Here is a 22,588-nt window from a genome sequence, read left to right on the forward strand (position 1 = left end):
TTAAACGACGCAAGTATTTACGTGGTTCGGCAAAGATTTTCCTACGTCCACGGGAGAGCAACACAACACTTTTATTAATCACCCAACAGAATAACCCAAGCTCAAGAACAGAGCTTATTACAGAGATGGACAACGAAAAACTCTCAAGCTAGATACAGACTCAATTCAAGCTTTTGATACTTGAGTTCTTCCCGTCACAATCTTCGCTTGTTTCTCTCCTCCGAAATCTCTCTTTTCTTCTCTCAATATATTATGAAGAATTTGATTTTCTGTTATTCACGTTGCGGCCAGCTTTCATCTGCTTATATAGAGAATTTAGACCGACTTTCATCTTGGGCTTTAGGTCAACAGTAACTTATGACCCAATTATAAAGTCAACATGGTCCAGCCCGATAAGTCTTCATTCATCAGTTTGATTTGCCTTTGTATTTCGATCTGCATCGATCTGCCTGCAAGCGTATAGCTTCTTGGACACTTCATCTGACTTCTAACCAAGTCACAATACTCGAGCAATCTATCTGCATGAACTCATACGAAGACTCGTCTGACCATCACATCGATCTGATCCCAGTATACGATCTGGCCATGAACTCATCTGATCACCGAGCTCATCTGATCTGTACTATCCGATCCGATCTCTTCTCTATTCTCATTCAATCTGATAGAAGCATACTTCAACATTTGAATTCAACAATAATCTAATGATTGTTGAGTACATGAAATATTTTATTCACCAAATATAAAGTATAACAAAACCAAACTCAAAAAAGAGTATTTTTAAAGTATAACAAAACCAAACTCAAAAAGAGTATTTTTAAAGCAACGAGCGTCTTCGAAAAGGGTTTTTGCTAGGTATTTTATTCTTTTCGTTGGGTATTTTCCAATGCTCCTAATATTTGTTCGTGAAGTTAGCTCTTTGAATTCGTTAGGACAACTACACCGAAATTCAACCTAGCTAGACCTTATCGAATATATTAATACTTATATTAAAACTAGTAAACAGCACGTGCGATGTACGTGGTGATATTTTGTCTATATAATATATCTATTTATTATTTTCTATAATTATTGAGATTTTCATGGCCTTATAATAAAAATCATATAGACTTTAATTATTTATTATGAAAATCAACTGAATTAATACAATGATCATTTTTTTTTATTTTTAGTCATGTTAATGGTGAATTTGTAATTTCAATCCTGTAACTTGAATGTTTTCATTTTTAGTCATATTACTATGCATTTTTATTTTTAATCATGTCACTTGTATATTGTTTTTATTTTGATCATTTAACTCGCATGTTTTTTTTTTGTTCTGTTTTGGTATATACATTTTCATTTATAGTCATGTAACTTGCATATTATTTTTATTATTTGTCATTTAACTTGTGTTATATTCCTATATATTTTTATATGATTTTTCTTATAGTGTAAATAAAATTGCAAATTTGTTGTTTCACAATGATAAAACTTTACCCTTTTATTCACACTTTTAGATAGATATATAGATTTCACAATGATAAAATTTTACCTTTTCATTCATATTTTTAGGTAGGTAATATATTTAATTTATACTCCTACATTAATTTTGTAAATATATGTTTTTAACTCTAACTTGTATTATTATTGCTGTAAATTTTAGTTTTTAGTTTTTTTATTTTCAATATTTATATTCTTATATTTTTTTAATTCTTATATTAATACCGTAAATTTTAATTTTTTTCTTTTATTCTTTTAAAAATTTATTTATCTATTTGATTAACTGCAACTCAATTAAGTCACAAACTAAAATTTAGCTTATTCTTATATATTTTTTATATTGTCTAACATTAAATAAGGTGTAAAATAAATAAAAACAAATTGTGAAAAATGAAAAAATAAATCTTTTTAGAAAATAATAATTAAAAAATGAATTATGTAATTTTATTAATGAACGTATTAGTTGCAATTTAATGAAAGTGTATAATGTATTTATGGATATTAATATTTACATATAATATAATAAAAATATTTATTTATTTTTATGCCCTAAATAAAATGTTTTTTTTACTTTTGTATCTCTATATATTTTTATATTACCTTACTTATAGTGTAAATAAAACAACAAAATTATTATTTCATAATGATAAAATTTTATCATTTTATTCACACTTTTAGATAGGTAAGGTAATAGATTATTAAAAAAAAAGGTAATAGATTATTAAATACACATAATTTTATTTTAATAATTTCAGTGAAAATATTTTTTATTTGTCAAACATATATATATATATATATATATATATATATATATAGATATAGATATATTCACTGTATATATCATTTTTTATATTTTTAAAGTATTATGTAGAAAATTTCAATACAATTAATCGAAATAATACACAATCTAAAGACAAAATAGAAAATTTAGAGTGAAAATATTTATTATTTTAATTGTTTTAGATTGAAATAATACACACACTAATAAAATAAATATTTATTATCTTTAATAATTTTAATAAATAGATATTTTTATTTTTCAACATCTAATAATTTTTATGTTATCGAAATAATACACAATCTAATAAAATAAATATTTATTATCTTTAATAATTTTAATGAATAGATATTTTTTTCAACATCTAATCATTTTTATTTTAATTTTTTTAGATTTTTCTAAGAATTATGTACGATAAAATATTATTTCTCTAATTTATTTTTATTATCAAATTTTTATTCAATTTTGATGTATTGTTGTTTTTAAATTTTTTAAAAGTATTTCGTAACCAAATTTTATTTTTATGTTATATATTTTTTCAGAAAAAATCACTTTGATGCTCACGTGTTTTAAATTTTGTTTTCTTAAATTTATAGAAAATAATTCAAATAAATTCATTGAAGGTGAAGTTTTATAATTAAATAAGATGCGAATTAACACAGTGTATTTTTAATAACAAATAAATTATATGAAAATAATTTATTCTTTGATTGCATTTATATTATAATAGTATATGATTAACTTTATAAATGTAGTATGATATTTAGAAAATCAATTAACACGTGTCTCACACGTTAAACACGTGAAAATGTATTATATATGACATAAGACAAGTCATAAATTTAAATTTATTCACCTTTAAAATAAAAGTAAAATAAGTAATAATTAAAATTTCGAATAATATTCATTTGTTTTATTTTTTAAAAAGATATAGTAAATTTTTAATATTTGATAAAGTCTTTTATTTGAATCCTAAATTTATTTAGATAAATGTGCATGGATTACATTTTGACATTTATTTTTGAAAAAATTGTTTTTTTGATTCTATAAGTTTTTTTATTTGTAATTTCGATACTCTATGTTATCAGATTTTAAAGTCTATTGTATTTGTTTTGTTTTGTTATTTTTTACGATTTTAGAGCCTTTTTTTAGATGTGATATTTTTGTAGCGTAGATGTTTATAGTATTGCATCAGCATTTTTGATGAAAAATAACCAAATTGTCAAAAATCAAAATACGCAAGACAAAGTAAAACTGAAATTTCGATATCGCTAAAAACCATCTATATCTGTTAAGCATTTGTGTTTCAAATTTTGGACATATACGCCTACAAAAACACGTGTAGATAAGGGGATGCGCTCAAACTTGAAAACATGGGGATATAAGTGCTCAAGATTTGAAAACACAAATAGTTAATATATAATTTATTTTTCATAATGGGTTTTTAAAAATCTTGAGATTTCATAGGGGTAATTATCTTATATGAAAATATAGACTTAAAATCATAATTTGCAAATATTTGCGGACCAAAATTACAATTTTTTCTTTATTTTTCCATAATTATCTTTGATTTATTAATACTTATGAATGAAATTTAAAATATTTAATTTTATTTAAATTCCAAATTATCCATAAATTTTATATTATATATTTTTTTAATTTTTTACATTCATTTTCCACCAAATGTTAATGCAATTATTTATCGAAAAATTCTCTAATGAATTTTTTTTTATTTCTATTCACACTTTTAAAGATAAAATTATTAAATATACATGATTTTTTAAAAATAATTTCAGTTAAAATATATTTTATTTTTTGAACATATATTCATTTTATACATCAATTTTTATATTTTTAAAACACTGTGTAGAAAATCTGATATCAATACAATTAATCGAATGAATATACAATCTAAGGGCAAAATAAAAAATCCACAATGAAAATTTTAGTCATTCTATTTACACTTTTATAGTCATAATAAAATAAATAAATATTATATATCGTAAAAAATATATATATTATATTTAATAATTTTAAAGAATACATGCATATTTTTATTTTCCAACATCTGAATTATTTTTATGTTAATTGTTTTTAGATTTTTCTAAGAATTATGTTTTGATAAAATTTTATTTCTCTAATTTATTTTTATGAACATATATCTATTGAATTATGACGTATCATTATTTTCAAATATTTTTATAAGTATGTCGTAATCAAATTTTATTTTTTTATTAGATTTTTTTTAAAAAAATGTGTTTTAAATTTTGTATTTTTAAATTGATAAAAAATAATTCAAACCAATTCATTGAAGGTGAATTTTTATAATTAAATAAGAGGTGAATAGACACAATGTATTTGTAATAAACAAAGAAACTATATATGAAATAATTTATTTTTTGATTTCACTTATATTGCTATAGTATATGATTAACTTTAAAAATGCAACATGATTTTTTAAAAACCAATTAAAATGTTGTGTTTTAAGAGTTCAAAAAAATTTATATTATTTTTTATTTTCTTTCTAATATAGCATGTTTTTATTAATAGATTATCACATTACGAAACTTATTCTTCATAAAATTTATGGTGATATTATATATCTATATATTATATTAAACACAAATTTTGTAGAAGTGCAAATATTGCTTAAATATTTTAAATGATTAGTTAAAAACATTTAAGGTAAATTTTTATAATTAAATAAGAGGTGAATAGACACAATGTATTTATAATAACAAAGAAACTATATGAAATAATTTATTTTTTGATTTCACTTATATTGCTATAGTATATGATTAACTTTAAAAATGCAACATGATATTTTAAAAACCAATTAAAACGTTGTGTTTAAAGAGTTCAAAAAATTTTATATTATTTTTTATTCTCTTTCTAATATAGCATGCTTTTATTAACAGATTATCACATTACGAAACTTATTCTTCATAAAATTTATGGTGATGTTATATATCTATATATTATATTAAACACAAATTTTGTAGAAGTGTAAATATTGCTTAAATATTTTAAATGATTAGTTATTTTATTGTCATAGTACAAAAAATATGTGAATTCTTCTATTGCTGTATTTGTTACAATCCTTATGTAATTCATTATCTATTTCAATATGATTAATTCATCATTTTTATTAGTATCTTACTATTATATTATTATAATCATAACAGTTTTTTCCTCTTAATTTATCTCATAATTCTATATTTTTCAAGATAAAAAATCATTATTACCCATAAATATTAATATTAAAAATAAAAATAAAAATGATTCACTTAGAACATAATCCACGAGAGCATATACAATTTAAAAAACCCAAAAAAATAAACTCACTAAAAAAACTCAGATATTAAGAGTCAATTAAAAATCTAATAAAAATAAGATGCAATAAAACAAACAAACTCAATATTTAGACTCAATTAAAAAAAACCCCAAAAAAATTACACCCACTAAAAAAACTCGGATATTAATAGTCAATTAAAACTCAATAAAAATAAGACACAATAAAAACAAATTCAATTATTAACAATAAATACAAACTCAATTATTAACGCATTAATCCATGTAGGAAGAGAGAATAATTATTGTACTTCCTCAAATGTTCTTATAATTTTCATGCCATTTTCAAAAATATCCCTTACATTTAACACTCTAATGAACAAAATTTGGGCAATTATAACAATACACGATAAAAAAAAACTTTGCTTTTCATTTACCATTTTATAATCGAAATAGATTCAACCGAATAAAACGATAAGATTTAAGCATTACTTCTAGATCAAACCTTAAACTTACGACACTGAATAATCTCTTAAAAGTTAAACCTCTCATCCTCCCCTCCTCACACGCAGTAAAAGAATCGATTTTTTTCTTTTTTTCCCCGATGAAATTAAAAGAATCAATCTCTGCCAAACAAAAACCTCAACAATCGCGGCACCCTTCGTCTCTCCTGAACCCTTCAATCATCATATTACAGTTGGCCTGAGAAAATAAACCTTAAACAAACAATGAAACATGGAATGACCCTCGAGTCCCCACGGTCCCCACGCGCAAGAGAAAACGTACGCTCATTCAATTCACAGCCCTCCGTTCCATGCTATATATGAACACACAGTTCCCACAGAAATCCCATCACGAAAATTTCTACCTTTTTCACGTTACATTCATTGAACCAAAGTGCTTTTTTCTTGTTTTTCTATCTTTTCCACACCAACCCTTCTTCTCTCTCTTCGACCAGCGCATTTTCTCTCTCTCTTTTATTGGTGTTGTTTGAGTTTCAGACAGTGTTTCTTGTTTCTTGTGCTTGAAATGTTAATAGAAAGCACCCTTTGGATGGATTTGTCGAAGTGAAAGTGGGGGATTGAGATAGGACGAGTATGGAATTAGCAAGAATTAGGCAATTGATGGTTCTATGGTGTAGAATACGAAGTACTCGTGTTGCTCTGATGGGTGGAAACCACACGGCTGCTAGATTTTGCTCTCGCTAAGATTGATTCCTTCATTGTAGTGCTAGTCTTTTCAATCCCTTTCAACAGTTGATTCTCCGGTTTTAGCTTTGTTTCTGTTGTAGAAGAACATTTCAGAAGTCGGTGTAGAAAAAATTCTTTCTTTGGTTCAGTTTAATCCTAAGATGGATAAGTTTGGTCGAGGGTACCGAGCTAAGAATCTTGGGTGTGATTCGAATGAGCTGAATGGGGTTGGATTTCGGTTGAATTCTCCGACCATTTTGGTGATCAGGCTACCTGAATCGCGGGTTTTGCGTATCATGTCGAGATCTATGTTCGTGGCTATGGTTATTCTGACATTGCCCACGCTTGGCTCTATGATCAGAGCCTCATCCAATGGTGCTCTGTACGAAAAGGGTGGCGATTCAGTCTTCGCTAGAGGGTTCAAAATTCTGCCTGTTTTGTTCCGTGATTTGTTGGACGAAGGCCTAATCAAGAAAGGCCATAAAGGTCTCATTTTGGGGACTGGCATTGGTGAAATTGAAGATGATTTTGAATTCTTGAAGGATGCTGGCATTGATTTGCTCACAGGAGTTGATCTTCAGCTCAATAAGGTTGTTGAAAACAGGTTGTTCGATTTCGTTTTTGCCTTGAGTTTTAATGGGATCCAGGTGTTTGATGGTGTTGTAAGGGATGGCGGATTGGTGATCTCGCCCTTAAGTGATGACCACTCGACCGAGCTAAGATTGCTAAGAAATTACAGGATTGTGTATCTAAGAAGGTTCGAAAACACCGTGGTGGCGATGAGGAAGAACCGGGGATCGTCAAGGAGAAGGGAGAATCCCCCTGTGGATCAAGTGTTAAGTGGCGCTAGAGCGGATGCAAAGAAAGCTGCATTGAAAGGGCTGGAGGATGCATATCTCGAGCCCCCTAGGCGGGAAGCCTTCTTAAGAAAATCGAGCTTCACATCGCGAAAAATCAAGTTCCTTCCTGATCTTTTGAAGGATTCGTTGGATGAGTACCCACGCCGAGTTTTCATCTCGGATGACTCAAGTGCACTAGACTGGTTCTACAAGAACTATCCCATGAGAAATCAAGACTTCGAAGTTTATGACTTGGATATCGTGAGCAGCAGTGAATTATCGGAAGGTGCGCTGATTCAAGGCACGGAGTTATCGACTTGGTTAACAAAGAACGTAGAATGCGACGACTACGTCGTGATGAAAGCCGAGGCAAATTTGGTGGAGGAGATGCTAAGAGAAGGGACATTGTATCTTGTGGATGAATTGTTCTTGGAGTGCAAGAATCAATGGCAAGACGGAGAAGTGAATGGGAGCAAGAGGGCTTATTGGCAGTGTTTAGCATTGTATGGTAAAGTGAAGGATGAGGGGGTTGCAGTACACCAATGGTGGAACTAATTGTGTTGTAAGGGAGAGATCACAGGTTTCTCAAATATTTGTGGTACTTTTTCTTGGCTTTTTTCATGGCATATATGCCAAGGAGTTTGATCTTTTTGTTCTTTCTCCTAATAATTGCTTTCGGGTGTTGTTATTGTAAAGTGAATGCATTATGACAGGGAATGAATGAAAGAAATATAAGTGGGTTGGTGTTGTGTTACCACTATTGTTTTCTTCTTTATTTTTGCTGTTTCAGCAAAATGCATACCATATGATAGACCAATGGTACCATTCTCTAATGATACACTCTCAATGCTTGTAAGTTGTAACCAATTACCATAAAAAAAGATGCATACATGACATTGATTCTGATATCGGAATTGAATGTCTTTCTTAGTATCCAAAGTGGACCTATAACCTTTTATTGAGTTAGGTGAAGCAGTTTATAGCATACTTGGAATCAAGGGGAGAACGTGCTTGCTTTTTCAAAGTATTAAAGTGCCAAATTTGTAGATTTTTTTATGGCTGATTGCCACTTTCTTGCTTCTCCTGGTCTGATCTTATTGGGCTGCTTCTAGCTTAGTCAAGAAATGTAACTCTGGACGGGGAGAAATCGATTAACATATAATAGAAGCAGTACTACATATTTATTTTTGTGAACAATATCAGAGATAGATCATTCTCAACCCCTAAAACCAGTAGTTTAAACATAAATCACACTGAAAACTGTATCTAAAACCAGATTACACGGCATACATATATATAACTGACACCACTAAGTAGTACAAAAACATGCTGTAAAGCACAAACAATAGCCGTTCTCCTCGGATCTTCGCGCTTATTGTTACTTTTACTTGATACAAACGTGAATGACATTTTGTTACTTTTCAAGGAGTAGTGGTAGTTTCTGGAGTTGGGTAAGTTGGAGTGAATGGAACAGTGGGAAAGTTTGGGACACCGGGGAAAGCGGTAGTTGGTGGGAACTGTGGGAGATTCGGGATCGAGGGTGTCGTTGGATCGGTGTAAGGGGACGGAAACAATCCCGGACCTCCAAATGCTGGAATCGAAGGGAAGGGGAAAGTGGGATTGATTCCCAAAATGATCGGGGTGGTCTGGAGACGACGAGCCGCTGAGGCTTTCTCCATACCTGAAAATGACATGGAAATGAGGATTAATAAGCAGAAAAACTTGCAAGAAGCCATGGTTAAGTGGATTAGTGGAATGATGCAAGAATGCAAGGGGTTGGGAGAGGGTTTATATAGTTGAAAAAAAAATGGATTCTTGAATGTGGAAACCCCCCACCCCCCCACCTGTTGAGCATTTATTTTTCTTGAATCCACTTCACCTTACTCCAGCTTGACCTATAAAGGCAGTTGATCTGGTTGTTGACTACCAAACAACTATATGTCTGTGCTAATAAATATATTATTACAGCAACAAATGGATTCACACGGAACAGAGAGGAAATTTTTTGAAAGATACATGATGAATTTTTTTTGGAAAAAACATATAAAACTTTCCGCGTCGGCATGATGATTGATGAACGTTTTATTTTGCGACGGGCCGAAAAATCAGAGATATTCCATGAAAAAAAAGACGATTAATAGCAGTAGCTATTGTTAATCTAACTATCGTTGCGCGGCTGCGACGGTTTATGGTACACGAGACCAGAAGATATGCATGTTGTTTTTGCTCCATCATACTCTGACTCTCTGCACCAATCATTGGCTACACAAGTCAGTTGAATTTGTCTTGTGTCCGTCCGAGGTAGCAGAGGACTGCACTTGAGTGTCGGCAGTTAAAAGGAAATGATAATTCAAAATTTTCATGTATGATAGTTTTTAAAAATGCTCAGTTTTTTTCCTGTGAAAAATATTGCAAAATCACCCCGGCCTCTTCCACTTGTTTGGGCAATCCAGCTTGTAATTGTAGCGCAGGGTCCAGTTCCAGTTCATGCTGTATGGCACAACTTGTTTACAAGCCACTATCAAACCAGTACACTACAGCATGTATCTGTCCCAAGATTCATTAACTCCTTCATTCACCAAACTTTTTCACTCCATTATTATAGATAAATGTAATAATTAAGCTGATAAATTGCATTATGGATCAGAATTATTTGAGTTGGTTTTGACTTTTGATTGATATTTTTCTATTCAAATGTGTTCCTTGTTCTTAATTGTGATGATAATGTGATGTCTTGAAATTAATCACACCATAAAATCAGGAGGAATGCATAAATGCCATCAAGAAACATGAATTGAGGCGGTGGTCCAGTAGTAAAAGTCACAGCACACCAGCAATAAAATTCTGCACATGCTGTTGATGGCAGTCCTGATGAGTGATAATATCATGCCAGGCTGCTTTGGCCCTCGAAAAGATTAATCGTTTCTGAGTTTCACTTTGGCTCGGTGGATTCGATGCTACACCGGGTGAATTTCACCCAGAGTAGTCATGACCTTCTCCACACAATGTGTGGGCCCCAGCCAAGTAGATAATTCATCGGTTGAAATTCATCCGGTGTGGCACATCATTTTCCCTTCGGCTCTAACGTGAAGTGCCTAAAAAATCATCTTAGAATGACACGGAGAACCTCCGTGACTTAGTGTAGGAAGATTAATTAGTGGTAGATAATCTTAGATTGAATTTGTTGGTAAATGGAATGGTATAAATCCCCAACTTTATAGAACTAGTTATTTCTTTTCTTTCCTCGATTCCCTCTATATGACTGGGAAAATCTTGTATTTGTATGACATTTTTTTAACAACTAAAATTAGTGTGGTGCTTGATAGTTTCTCTTCCTCTCGAGGCTTTTACTCAAAAATAAGAAATACACCTCAGTTTTCGGTTGCTGATGATCTTATCTGGTTCTGCATATAATTATCAAGACATAGAACTTCAAAATTTTTGCACCATGTGTATCGGCCCATTGCCTAACTCAACTTCATTTGCTTAGCTAGCATTCATGTACATGAATGCAAGCGAAGAAAAAGCAATACGTCGACGGCATTCATGATCCAATAAATTATGTCTGGACATAGAAGGCACTCAGCACATTTAGCTGCACATGTTATTTTCATGAATTGCATCCAGCTGACGAAATACAAACATGAGTATTGTTCAGTTTCTATCTCAGGGACTGGTAGTTAAATGAGAAAGGATGACTGAAGACTCAGATTTTTCTTGTGAATGGGCTTAAAAAGCTCGAGGAATTCAGAAAGATTAGGATTTTAAGTCGTCCCTCTTTCAGGAAAGTGGGAAGGCTGGTCTGTGGGAGACCATGAAAATGAGTGAATACCACCTTTGGCAATGGTGGAAGCTTGAGTGGCCATGCCGTTTGGTTAAAGGAAGCTCTAGTAAATTCAGTTACAACAAACTATGAACATCTGCCAGGATTACAGTCGTTGCAACGTGATCAGCAGAAACGACAAAACAAACGAGAGTCGTCGTGATATGCCATGTTTGAGACACTGAGAAAAAGGCATTTTTAGCAGCAGAACTTGCTTTATTTCCTGGGTTCTGATAGTCTAGTTCTACTTATAGATGATGTATGTGGATTATAAGAGGTGAGACAGGTGGATTTGGTTGGAAATTTTTTTGTACATTACACATTATCTAGTTGCTGGCCTTTTCCTTCATCTTAATAAGCATAAATCATGAATAGATATGTAAATGACCTAAAGCTAAACATGTTCTGTTTTCATTTTTATCTAAGTTTAAATAATGGACTAACCAAGAAAGTTTGAGACCTAGCAGCAAGGTGGTTCTTCACAGGCGTAAAAGACTTGACAAGCCATGTAAACCAAAACCAGCATCCATGCACTAAGCTGTATTTGACCTGTGGTACTTGGTTCATCTGCTGAACAGCAGTCATGAATTTAGGTTTTTTTTCCCCTTTTTATTTGGAGATTTAGTAGAGATTTGAAAGTTCAAAAATTCAAGAAATATTCAAAATCTAAATTTTAGAAAGGCGCAAGACATGAGTATATTTCAGAATATTTACTTTTTGCGTAGATGGTTCTGCAGATGGTTGGTTTGTTGTCTGATTTATCAATGAAGACGGCTTGTTCCTTAAACTAAACAAAAGTTGATGAATTCAATGCCGATAGATAGGTCATACGAGAAAAAAAAGGCGATAGGATGTGATCATCAAAGTAGGCAGCAGAAAACAAGCAAACTAAAACTATATATGAAACGTATAATGATTCACTGAAGCACATCAGGACACTGGAATGGCAACATCTCTAAACATAGGTACAAGCAATGAAAACAATGAAAAAGAAAAAACAAAAACAAACAAACTCAATAGTAGAAACATGAATCAATCACCCCAAATGACCTTCAAAACAAATTCTAGCACTCCATCCCATGATAATCATTTTAAAATCCCAATCAATAACTTATGGAGCTTTTGGCACTGTCGGTTTAGGCAATTCAGGTTTTGGCAATGTGGGAAGCTCGGGTTTTGGCAAAGTTGGCAGCTCAGGCTTTGGGAGTGTAGGAAACTCGGGCTTTGGCAATGTGGGAAGCTCTGGTTTTGGCAAAGTTGGCAGCTCAGGCTTTGGGAGAGTTGGAAGCTCAGGTTTTGGGAATGTAGGAAGCTCGGGCTTTGGCAATGTGGGAAGCTCTGGTTTTGGCAAAGTTGGCAGCTCAGGCTTTGGGAGTGTAGGAAGCTCGGGCTTTGGCAACGCGGGAAGATCAGTTTTTGACAAAGTTGATAGCTCTGGCTTTGGGAGTGCGGGTAGCTCAGGCTTTGGCAGTGTCGGAAGCTCAGGTTTTGGTAGAGTTGGAATCTCAGGTTTTGGCAATGTAGGAACCTCTGCTTTTGGCAAAGTTGGCAGTTCAGGCTTTGGGAGTGTAGGAAGCTCAGGTTTTGGCAATGTAGGAAGCTCCAGTTTTGGCGGCAGTTCAGGCTTTGGGAGTGTGGGAAGCTCAGGTTTCGGCAACGTAGGAAGCTCCGGTTTTGGCAAAGTTGGCAACTCTGACTTTGAGAATGTCGGAATCTCAGGCTTAGGCAATGTAGGAAGCTCAGGTATCGGCAATGTGGGCAGCTCCGGTATTGGTAAAGTTGGCAACTCTGGCTTTGGGAGTGCAGGAAGCTCAGGCTTTGGCAATGTAGGAAGCTCCGGTTTTGGTAAAGTTGGCAGCTCTGGCTTTGGGAGTGCAGGAAGCTCAGGCTTTGGCAATGTAGGAAGCTCGGGTTTTGGCAAATTCGGCAGCTCCGGCTTAGGAAGACTCGGAATCTCAGGTTTTGGCAAAGTGGGCAGCTCAGGCTTAGGAGCCTCGGCCAAATTTGTTTCCAGGAGGCGCCGCGCCTCTGCTTGAATCCAGTTACTGTTTATCGAAGATAAAGCAATAAGCAACAGAAAGAAAATAGCATGATTCTTGCTATAAGCCATTGCTTTCAGCAGAAAATAGATTGATATTTCAATATATTTTTGAGCAACTTGCTCTTTGACCCGATGATGCCTCCAAAAAGTATCTGCACCAGTTTATATAGAGATGAGATGTGCAGAACAATAAACTCTTTTGGCCTGGTTGGCAGGAAAAATACAGGTTAGTTCAACTTCTTTATTGATAATGACAATTACGTATCAGTTAACTCAAATCACAATTTTCTAGTTGGACACCTACAATGACGATTCAAACTGGTAGGTAATGACAGATACTAGTGTTCAAACTCATCCAGTCTTCAATCAAGCTCCTATAAAATTATCGAGTCGAGCTAGCTCAAGAACGGTAAGAATTCTGTCCTATGTCATGTTATGTAAAAAGTTATGATAACAACTTGGTATAATCAATCTCGTGGAGCTGTGCAAAACGTCGATTACGCCTATATAAGTCCAGCTTGCAATAAGAACCACAAAGTTCGAGTTTGAACACTCATTATCCTTTTACAATCTAGGCACAATGTGTGAGATTTAAGTTTGATGAACTTCTGAATAACTATATTCTCATATGTAACCAGACCAAGCATTACTCTTGACTCTTTTCCCATGTAAAATCATTTATCAAAGTACCCTTGGAAGAGTTCTTTATGCACACAAACATTATTGGCTCCAAAACCTCGACCTAATATTTTACAAAGTAGGTATCTTATGAGACGGTCTCACGGATTATCCATGAGACGAGCCGATCGGTCCATGTTTGTAGTGAAAAGTAATGTTTTTACGGGTCGGCTCGGATCAGAAATCCGTCTCACAAAATTGACCTGTGAGACGATCTCACTCGAGTTTTTGCGTATTTTATAAGTGTCGATTTTAATTCATATGAATTAATAAATAGTTTACAAAGTACAATTAAATTTAAAAGTTTTATCATCATAAATTCGTCATCATGTGATGAGATTTCTAGAATACATGAATGTGTCTTAACTGAAACCACTCATAAATTGAAATCAAATTAAAGCACAACCAGTTAATCCAAAAAAAATCATTTTTCAAAAGAGTCTACATTCTGTATCTGTAATAAAAGTTAAATGTACAAGTAGCTGAAATTCAGACATTAATCATTTCAATTCTTACATAATCTATAAGAAACTGATACAACAATCTATTCTGTTATCAAATATAAAGGATCACCTATGACAGCAAACTCAGCTCCAAAATTCACGGTTTCCAATTGAGTAACCGCCATCGGCTTTTGAACTGCTTCCCTCGTAGTCAAGGGTCCACTTCTCAAACGTACAATCGATGAAGTCATAGTAGCCACCATGAATCGAAAGCATCCCGTTTTTCACCCGTTCTTCTATCCATGGATAACTGAGTAAGTTCAGTAATGACCTGTTAATAGATTCCTGCACAAGTTGAACAGAGTCTAATTAATATTCGACCTAGAGACTGGAAAGTACTCTAGTCTGTATGCACCAACAATTGCAATGTGGCGCCTGAGTTGTTATAGTGATAAAAAAATTTCACGAGCAAGCCTCGGGCACGAGGCTCGTGGAGCATCTGAGCACAATATGTTTTTATATTTTTAATATTTCTTATTTTACTATTTTATTCAAAATATAAAAATATATCTTAGTGATTAATTTTCCAAAAGTTGAAGGGTATTAATGTCAATAACAAAATCAAGCTCAATTGACGCCTTGAAAACTAAACTCATGTAGTTCGATCTCAAATTACTCAAAAACCACTAGAATAGAGATCGGGCTTAAGAATTACTAATTGACCATACTCAAGATTCAGCATTTAATTTTTTTCGAGCAGAGTTCGAGTAGGTCGCTGCTAAAGAACAAGTACGCTCAAATACATCCCTGTAATCAAATACAAGTTTTGCTATAATAAGATGTCATTGGTCATAAAATATATCTCACTGATATGTTCTCATGACTTAATCTTCTCAAGCTATTAAGTAAACTCCAATGAAAATCATAATCTATCAAATCTACAAACAATTTAAGACTATCGTATTTCAACTTCCATTCTCAAGGTTTGGAATCTTCATTTAATGATTGAAGACAGATTTCCTTTTCTAACTTCCATACATTTGCATGTTTTTTGGGCATATTCATAATAGAAAAGCTAAAAAAAACCTTCATCGCATTTTATACGACGTAGTACATGAAAAATCTAAATTAGATAGCACCTATAAGAGGCTAGACAGTAGATACAACCAGAGAATGACAGGAAACACACCTTTTCACAGTGCCTGCACTGCTGATCAAAGTTGAGGTTCGAAGCAGCAGCTTTTGTTTTCAACTTTGCTGTCTTTCCAACAATCACCCAATTTTTAATGAAGCTACTGTAACGCAAGCAAGAGGGGGTAAGAAACACTACGAAATCAAGATGAAGATAAGTTAACAAGTGAGAAGTTAACCAAAACCTTGAATCGGAATGTATTTCATCTTGATAGCTCATTAATGCTTTGATTCCACCACAGCAGCTGTGGCCAACAACGAGTATATTTTCAACCTGCAGAAATTGGTTGATGTTCCGCTGGCGGTTAGTTACTTTATGATAAAATGAAAATGAGCAGATCTCAAAATACAAAAACTTCTTTAAAAAAATAAATAAAAAATAAAAAATCTTTTTAACCGTTTGTGGCTTTCTTAAAACCTTTCAAAATGATATCTTCACTGATGTTTCCTGAATTCCTAAAATTTTCAACAGTTTTTTTATATAGATGATTGCTAGAGAAAATTGATAAGAGTCGCAGACAATCTAAAGTTCGATGATTTTGTTTGTAGCGGATAATTACTTACTTCAAGAGAATTAACAGCAAATTCAAGGGCAGCATTTGTTTCTGACGGTCCATTCTGCATCAGAAGAATATATGGGAATCACGTACAAGATAATGTCTTTAGTAGTACATAACAAAAATCAATATACGTAAACTATCACGCTCCTGAATTTAAAGTTTTGTATGCCCAAGATAATGACTGCATCGTACCTCGTGAGGAGGCACCAAGTTTGCCACATTGCGAACCACGAAGGCTTCTCCTGGCTCAAATCCTAGGATGCTGGTGGGGCAAACTCGTGAGTCCGCACATGCAATCACCATGAACTGTTCTTGAATATGTTAGAATTTTTCCACGAATTCAAGATTTATAAAAATTGCTGGAAAGAAACAGAAAATGATACCTTAGGTGCTTGGTTTTCAGAAAGGCTTTGATAATGTTTTAAGTTTTGCCTACAAAAATGAGATGAATGTAAAACAAAGTAGGTTTTTGATTTTATAATTTCAGGTAGATTTACATTATCTTACAGGTATTTCTCTTTTTTGAAACCAAGAAATCGATGTTTCAACTCCTTGAATTGATTGAGGGCCTTGTCGGTCACTGCTGCACTTATATCCATGATCTCTGAAGTTAGGACAGGAGACTCCATTAAAGCATTCAATCGGAGTGTTGGATTCCTTTGAGTATCCATAAAAGGATGTTGACAGTATAAAAGACACTGAATTAGTATAATCTCATGATGGCATGATGCAAATTTAATTATAAACAGAAGCATGCTTGTCTCTTTGGATCAACCTCATGGTGTTTCATACGAGTCTAGAATCTTAAAAGTTGAGCACATCACTGAAAACACCATGCGACAATACTTAACATATCTAAGATATCCCTGTCCCACTTATGTAGGAAGGATATAAGATTTAAAAGGCTACATAAATGAATCCTCTAGTAACTCAAGTTACTCATCTTCATAAATCAAAAACGAATGCGAAATACTAACTAGTAGAACCATGGTTCAGAATCTTAGCACAAATTTCAAATGATATTATTGGTGATATTGGAGGCCAGTGTTTCCAGTTTTGATGAGAAATGATCATGAAAAATGGAATCTTGGAGATAAATCATTACACTCACCCCCTGTCCTTTCATAAAGAAAGGATGCCAAAACAGAGAGGTAAACATACTCATATTCTGCAAAATGAAAAGATCATGTATGCCACGCATAGAATTGCCCACCATTGCCTATCCAAGAAGATCAAACACCCGTTTCTATTCTACATCATATCACTACTTCTAAACAAACACATGTAGGCACGAAATGTGAAAGTTGATCTTCCTTGGCGAATTCTGTTAGGTGATTCAAACAAATTAATCCTTGGACGGAAATTGCGTTTCTCAAATTATCATTTGCAATTATCGTAACACAGGTAAGATCTGGCTAACTCAATGACCAAATATAGTAAACAGCAACATTTCATCAAATATGTTCGCTTCGACATGCAGCCGTGCGAAAAAAACAAGAAACAACGACGACACACTCAAAAACCATATATGATTGCAAATGAATCGCCTCTACACGACTGCTGTGATCACCGGGAAAGAGAAGAACGATTTTATCAACAAACAAGTCCCACAGAAAACAATAAGCAGAAAGATCTGAACTTTGCAGCACCTACCTGAAAGAATCCGGAAATCTCAAACGGGTCTGCTCAATTTCCCAAGATCTCAAATGGGTACCAAAAATCTGCTCCAAAAGAAGAAACAACACTTCAATTTCAAGAATCAAGCCAAATTAAATCAGACAGGATTGCATACATTTTTTTACATAGACAGATAACAGAGGAAGAACAAAAGTTTACAGAGGAAGCTATGGCTGGAGTGATGGAGATGTCCGCAGATGAGGAAGAACGCAGAGGTGAAGAATGAAACATTGCCTTAGCCATTTAACAGATTTCTTCCAAGCACTTGAAGCTGCAGAATCTGCTGCTAACCAAACGATATATCAAGAAATGTCGAACCAAGAAATCTTACAGCTGATAGTGCATAAATACGTGAATCTAGTGTCAGCCTGGAACCAATGTTCGTTGGTTGGATCGCAGGCCACGTGTCCTCCAAGAAAGGCGGAGATAACAACGTTTCCTAATTGTTAGAAATCGATCGATTCAATCGAGGACAAGACTATCGAAAGAATAATCCTCAAAAAAAGGTATTGAAAAAACAGAGCAATTAGGCGCAACATTTCTATAAACGGCTGTTTGCATCCATCTAAGGTCAATTTATCCTTGGCACACTACGCGCGGCGCGTATTTAAACAAAAAAAATAAAATTTTTTGTATTAAGAATTTTTTTATATATAAATGAAAAATTAAATATATATGGGTTTTATGATAATTTAAATGACGAGTGAAATGACGATTTAATCTTATGTAATATTTGGATAAAATAACATAATTTTGTACGGATGGTGAATTTTATGAAATCATGCATCATAATAATAATAAATCAAAATTGAGATTTTTTTATCACCGTAGAATCTGCAGCTCTTGTTCTTCGATATTCATTGATAAATTTTTGTGTTTACGTAGTAACCTATAAATCGTGCTGATCAGGTAAATCACGTTGGGTCATCAACTTGAGTACCCCTCGAGAGCATTGAAAAATTTTCATTTTTCCTTAATTCAAGTTAACCGTCTCATACTCTCATTTGTAAAAAATTTTGTTGTATCTAATAGAATACACATCATATTACACATATAACAAATTTTCAGACCATGTAAAGTTGAACTTTAATTAACACCAAGAGCAATTAGACTTGTTAATTATGATCATCATTAAAGTTGAATATCATCAAGCAAACACATTAAATTGCTCTATAAATCAAGTTAATTATATATTTCACGTTTTAAAATGTATTCAATGTATTGCTATTTGCTATGCCGCGCCAATTTTTTTTTTTTTAAAAAAAAATAAAATAAAATAAAATATATATTTCCAAAAACAAAATCTATTTCACAAAATGACAGAGCATTTGTTATACCAACAAAATTTTGCAAATCGAACACTCAACCTATACATTATAGGTAAATAACATATTCAAATATACCTTTAAAATTAAAGAGTTCGAAATCATGAATTTCAAATCAATTTGATCATTTAGATGAATATGTTTCAATTTTGAATCCGATTGTAAATATTATTTCAGATTCATTATTCATGTGAGAAGAAGCTCCGGCAAGAATATAACTTTCCCAACTCAAAATTACATGCCAATAATATTTCATAGGAAAACAAACCAATGCCAAGAAGAAATAACTCTTCAACAAAAATGACCCAAAATAATGAATGGACGCAGAATGCTTCAACTAGCCCCCAGACGCTGGATTTTAGGAGGAACCAACTTCAAAGGCATGAATCAAAAAACCACACTTTTCTTGGAGATTCAAGACGTCTGCCTTTGAATAAAAAAACCCACACTTTTCTTGGAGATTCAAGACATCGACAGACGACAACACAATCCAAATGCTTCGATTTTGATGTTACATCCTACGGGGAAAAAAAATTATTGATTCACTACAAATGAAAGATGGTAAAGAAGGAAATAGAGTTAGCATTGCTTGAACGAGAACAGTGCAAATTATCCGCGTTCTGAAGGATACGTCTATCACATTTAGCAGCTCTATTAGCATGGAAACATCACAAATTGCAAGATGGAGACTTGAGTATAATATCTTCACACATATCTTCACACAGGAGAAATAACTCTCACACATAACCAACCAAAATGCTGAAGTTATAGTAAATATTTGACAGGAACGGTGCATTGAAATGTTCTTAACTATTGATAATGAGATTCCACTGGTAATACAAACACGTTGGGATGATTTCTAAAAGAAACTCATACATGTTGAACAACAAGGGTACAATTTCGCAAAACTCAATCAGACTAGGTGCTATGTGATATCCGAAAATACAAATCGTTCTTGTACCTTCTTCAGGTGACCCAATCACCAAAAAAAACCAGGGTCAGCTAGAAACAAAAGTCAAGAAAGCATACTTAGCAAATATAACTTGCTACAACATATCAAAACGACACTACAAGGCACAAAATATGGCTTTCTACAACATACAGCCTCCAGAACCTTACCAAAATGCTACAAAACCACAAGGTCTTGCTTTACTAAGCAGCCTTCACGACTTTATCATCACCAACAACATTAAGAATCGGAAGACTATTTAGAAATTCATCAAGACCCTCGAAAAAGCCAATCCCTTCAATGTTATCATCCTCACCACGACCAGGTCCACTTCCTTGAATCACCTTAGGAGCAAGCTCCTCAGTTTCATTGCTAAACTCAACATTTAAATCTAATTTTTCGAAATTCTTGGCAACCCTGTTAGGTTGCTTTCGAGCATTGACAGTTGCCCCTTTCTTACTAGGGTCACTAGCTGTCTCATTCAGCATCTCTACCACCCTATTTCGCGATGCAAATCCATCTTCTACATTGAAATTTTTAAGTTTATCGTCTTGAACTTTATTGGCGCTGCTGGTAGGCCTTGTGCCATTAGTCCCTTTCCCCTTGACATTTTTCACTGTCTTGTTCTTTGGCTCCCTATCATTCTGCCAATCATTGTCAGACCCACTCGAGTCCGAGATCTCAACAAAAACGTCTTCTTCATCAACATAAATTCTAGGACCCGAATTCTTCTGTTCAACCCCCTTTTCCTTCCCATTTCGTGGGGCACTGAACATAGGTGAAAATGGTGTCCAAGTAGAAGATGCAGACTCATTTTTCCCCCAATTCTCCATTGACACGCCCAATGGAAAGAACCCCCAGCAGCAAAAGTAACCTTCTTGCCCTGCCATGACTGGTGGTGGTGCGGGAATTTTCACAGCCTGAAACGCTCTTCTACAGTTCTGGCACCTCAGAGTACAGTCGGAATAGACGCCAGAATACTGGTACATGTAATAGCAATACGGGCATGCCGTCCAAAAAGGCAAATCATCATCCTCATCCTCATCCTCAACTTCCGCTGTATCTATTTCTACCTCATTCATTTCATCATCTTCTACAGTCCCACCAACATTACCATCATCCTTATCACTAACATTAGAGTAATCTTGCATTGGCTGTTTCTGCTTATCATTCACAGGTTCCTGGATTGACCCAGAAACACGAGTTGCATTACCAGAAAAATCAGTATAAGTGGATGGTGCCTGCTTATATGCAGGCTGCTCTTGACTCGTCGACTTAGACCCAGACCCAAAAAATAAATTAGAACCCGAAGGAAAATCCATAAGATTGTGCTGTTGCGGTTGTGTATGCACCTGTTGGTCGCGAAAATAATGACCCCCACCACCGTGTACCTCAGGCTGAGCTACGGTACTCGGACCGCCACCACCGAAAAAGATGAAATTTTGCGGCATTGTGGTGCTATGGTTATGAAATGGGTCCGGCAGCTGAGCGTGAAAATAGAAAGACAATTCTTTATCGTAAATGGCTTTCCGCGAAGGGTTGGATAGCACCGACCATGCGTCCAGAACCAGGCGGAAGGCCTCCTCAGCTAAAGGGTATTTGTTTCTTTGCGGGTTTAGGGTAAGCGCGAGGTTCCGGTACCGGGTGGCGACGAGCTCCGAGTCCTGGCCCTGCTGCGGCGTGAGGCGCAGGATTGAGTACCAGTCCTGCTGGTTGTTTCTGATCCGACTGTCTCCGACGAGAAGCGTATCCACGATGGCCAGGATCTCGTCGGCGGCGGAGAGCGTGGGATCCGCCTCACGCGCGCGTGTGGCAAAGGATTTGCTCCCCATCAGATCACGTCCAAAGAGTAGCTTCTCCGAGATTGTCAGCCACCGCAGAGCCTCCGCCCGCGTGGTGGCCGTCGGGAAAAATGGGTGTTCCATTTCTCTTTTTACTGTTTCTCAATCAAATTTCTGCACATCGAACTTGGTGAAATCAAAGAGCCCAGAGCTTCAATAATTTATTTTTTTTATCTACTTTTTTTAAAATAATTTAAATGTGAAATATAATAAGGATGAATTAGAAATCAGTCCCTAAATACAAACATATATATGTTTTCAGTCCCTTGTCAGTAAAAAATTTGTTTAAACTCCCTGGGCCCATATTTTTTTCGGATGAAAATCGGTACAAAACATTAAAAATATGGTACGAATGCATGATATTCGAGCACTAATTGTTCAATATCGAGTACAAAAAATAAGATTTTGAGTATAAAGTCTGAACACCATTACTAATATGAACTTTAATATATGTTTGAATACTAAAAAAATCATACAAAGTCG

General features: G+C 34.0%; 3 protein-coding genes across 6 annotated transcripts; 1 reads left to right on the forward strand and 2 right to left on the reverse strand.

The window, feature by feature from the left end:
* The first annotated feature begins 6,899 nt into the window (after positions 1-6,899).
* Positions 6,900-8,132, forward strand: LOC140861215 (uncharacterized). The gene has a single exon (XM_073264216.1). It carries the CDS (start codon positions 6,900-6,902, stop codon positions 8,130-8,132), a length of 1,233 nt encoding a protein of 410 aa, XP_073120317.1.
* A 4,258-nt stretch (positions 8,133-12,390) lies between these two features.
* LOC140863024 (beta carbonic anhydrase 5, chloroplastic) lies at positions 12,391-18,528 on the reverse strand. Of its 4 annotated transcripts, none has more exons than XM_073266114.1 (10): positions 18,150-18,528; positions 17,967-18,034; positions 16,821-16,970; positions 16,697-16,745; positions 16,506-16,619; positions 16,318-16,371; positions 15,939-16,027; positions 15,752-15,857; positions 14,693-14,907; positions 12,391-13,593 (listed from the first exon to the last, which is right to left on the reverse strand). In XM_073266114.1, exons 1-9 carry the CDS (start codon positions 18,231-18,233, stop codon positions 14,707-14,709), a joined length of 915 nt encoding a protein of 304 aa, XP_073122215.1. In that variant the 5' UTR covers positions 18,234-18,528; the 3' UTR covers positions 12,391-13,593; positions 14,693-14,706. The 4 variants fall into 4 exon arrangements, with proteins under 4 accessions (XP_073122215.1, XP_073122216.1, XP_073122218.1 ...); XM_073266115.1 differs by having other exon boundaries at positions 13,310-13,445; XM_073266117.1 differs by lacking the exon at positions 12,391-13,593 and having other exon boundaries at positions 14,529-14,907; positions 15,752-15,854.
* Positions 18,529-19,530: 1,002 nt separating this feature from the next.
* On the reverse strand, positions 19,531-22,230 carry LOC140865033 (uncharacterized). Its single transcript, XM_073269526.1, has 2 exons — positions 20,435-22,230; positions 19,531-19,833 (listed from the first exon to the last, which is right to left on the reverse strand). The coding sequence occupies exon 1, from the start codon at positions 22,187-22,189 to the stop codon at positions 20,468-20,470; it is 1,722 nt and encodes a 573-aa protein (XP_073125627.1). The 5' UTR covers positions 22,190-22,230; the 3' UTR covers positions 19,531-19,833; positions 20,435-20,467.
* Positions 22,231-22,588: the final 358 nt, after the last annotated feature.

The sequence above is a fragment of the Henckelia pumila genome, chromosome 4 (genome assembly GCF_033568475.1).
Source record: "Henckelia pumila isolate YLH828 chromosome 4, ASM3356847v2, whole genome shotgun sequence".
Lineage (NCBI taxonomy): Eukaryota > Viridiplantae > Streptophyta > Magnoliopsida > Lamiales > Gesneriaceae > Henckelia > Henckelia pumila.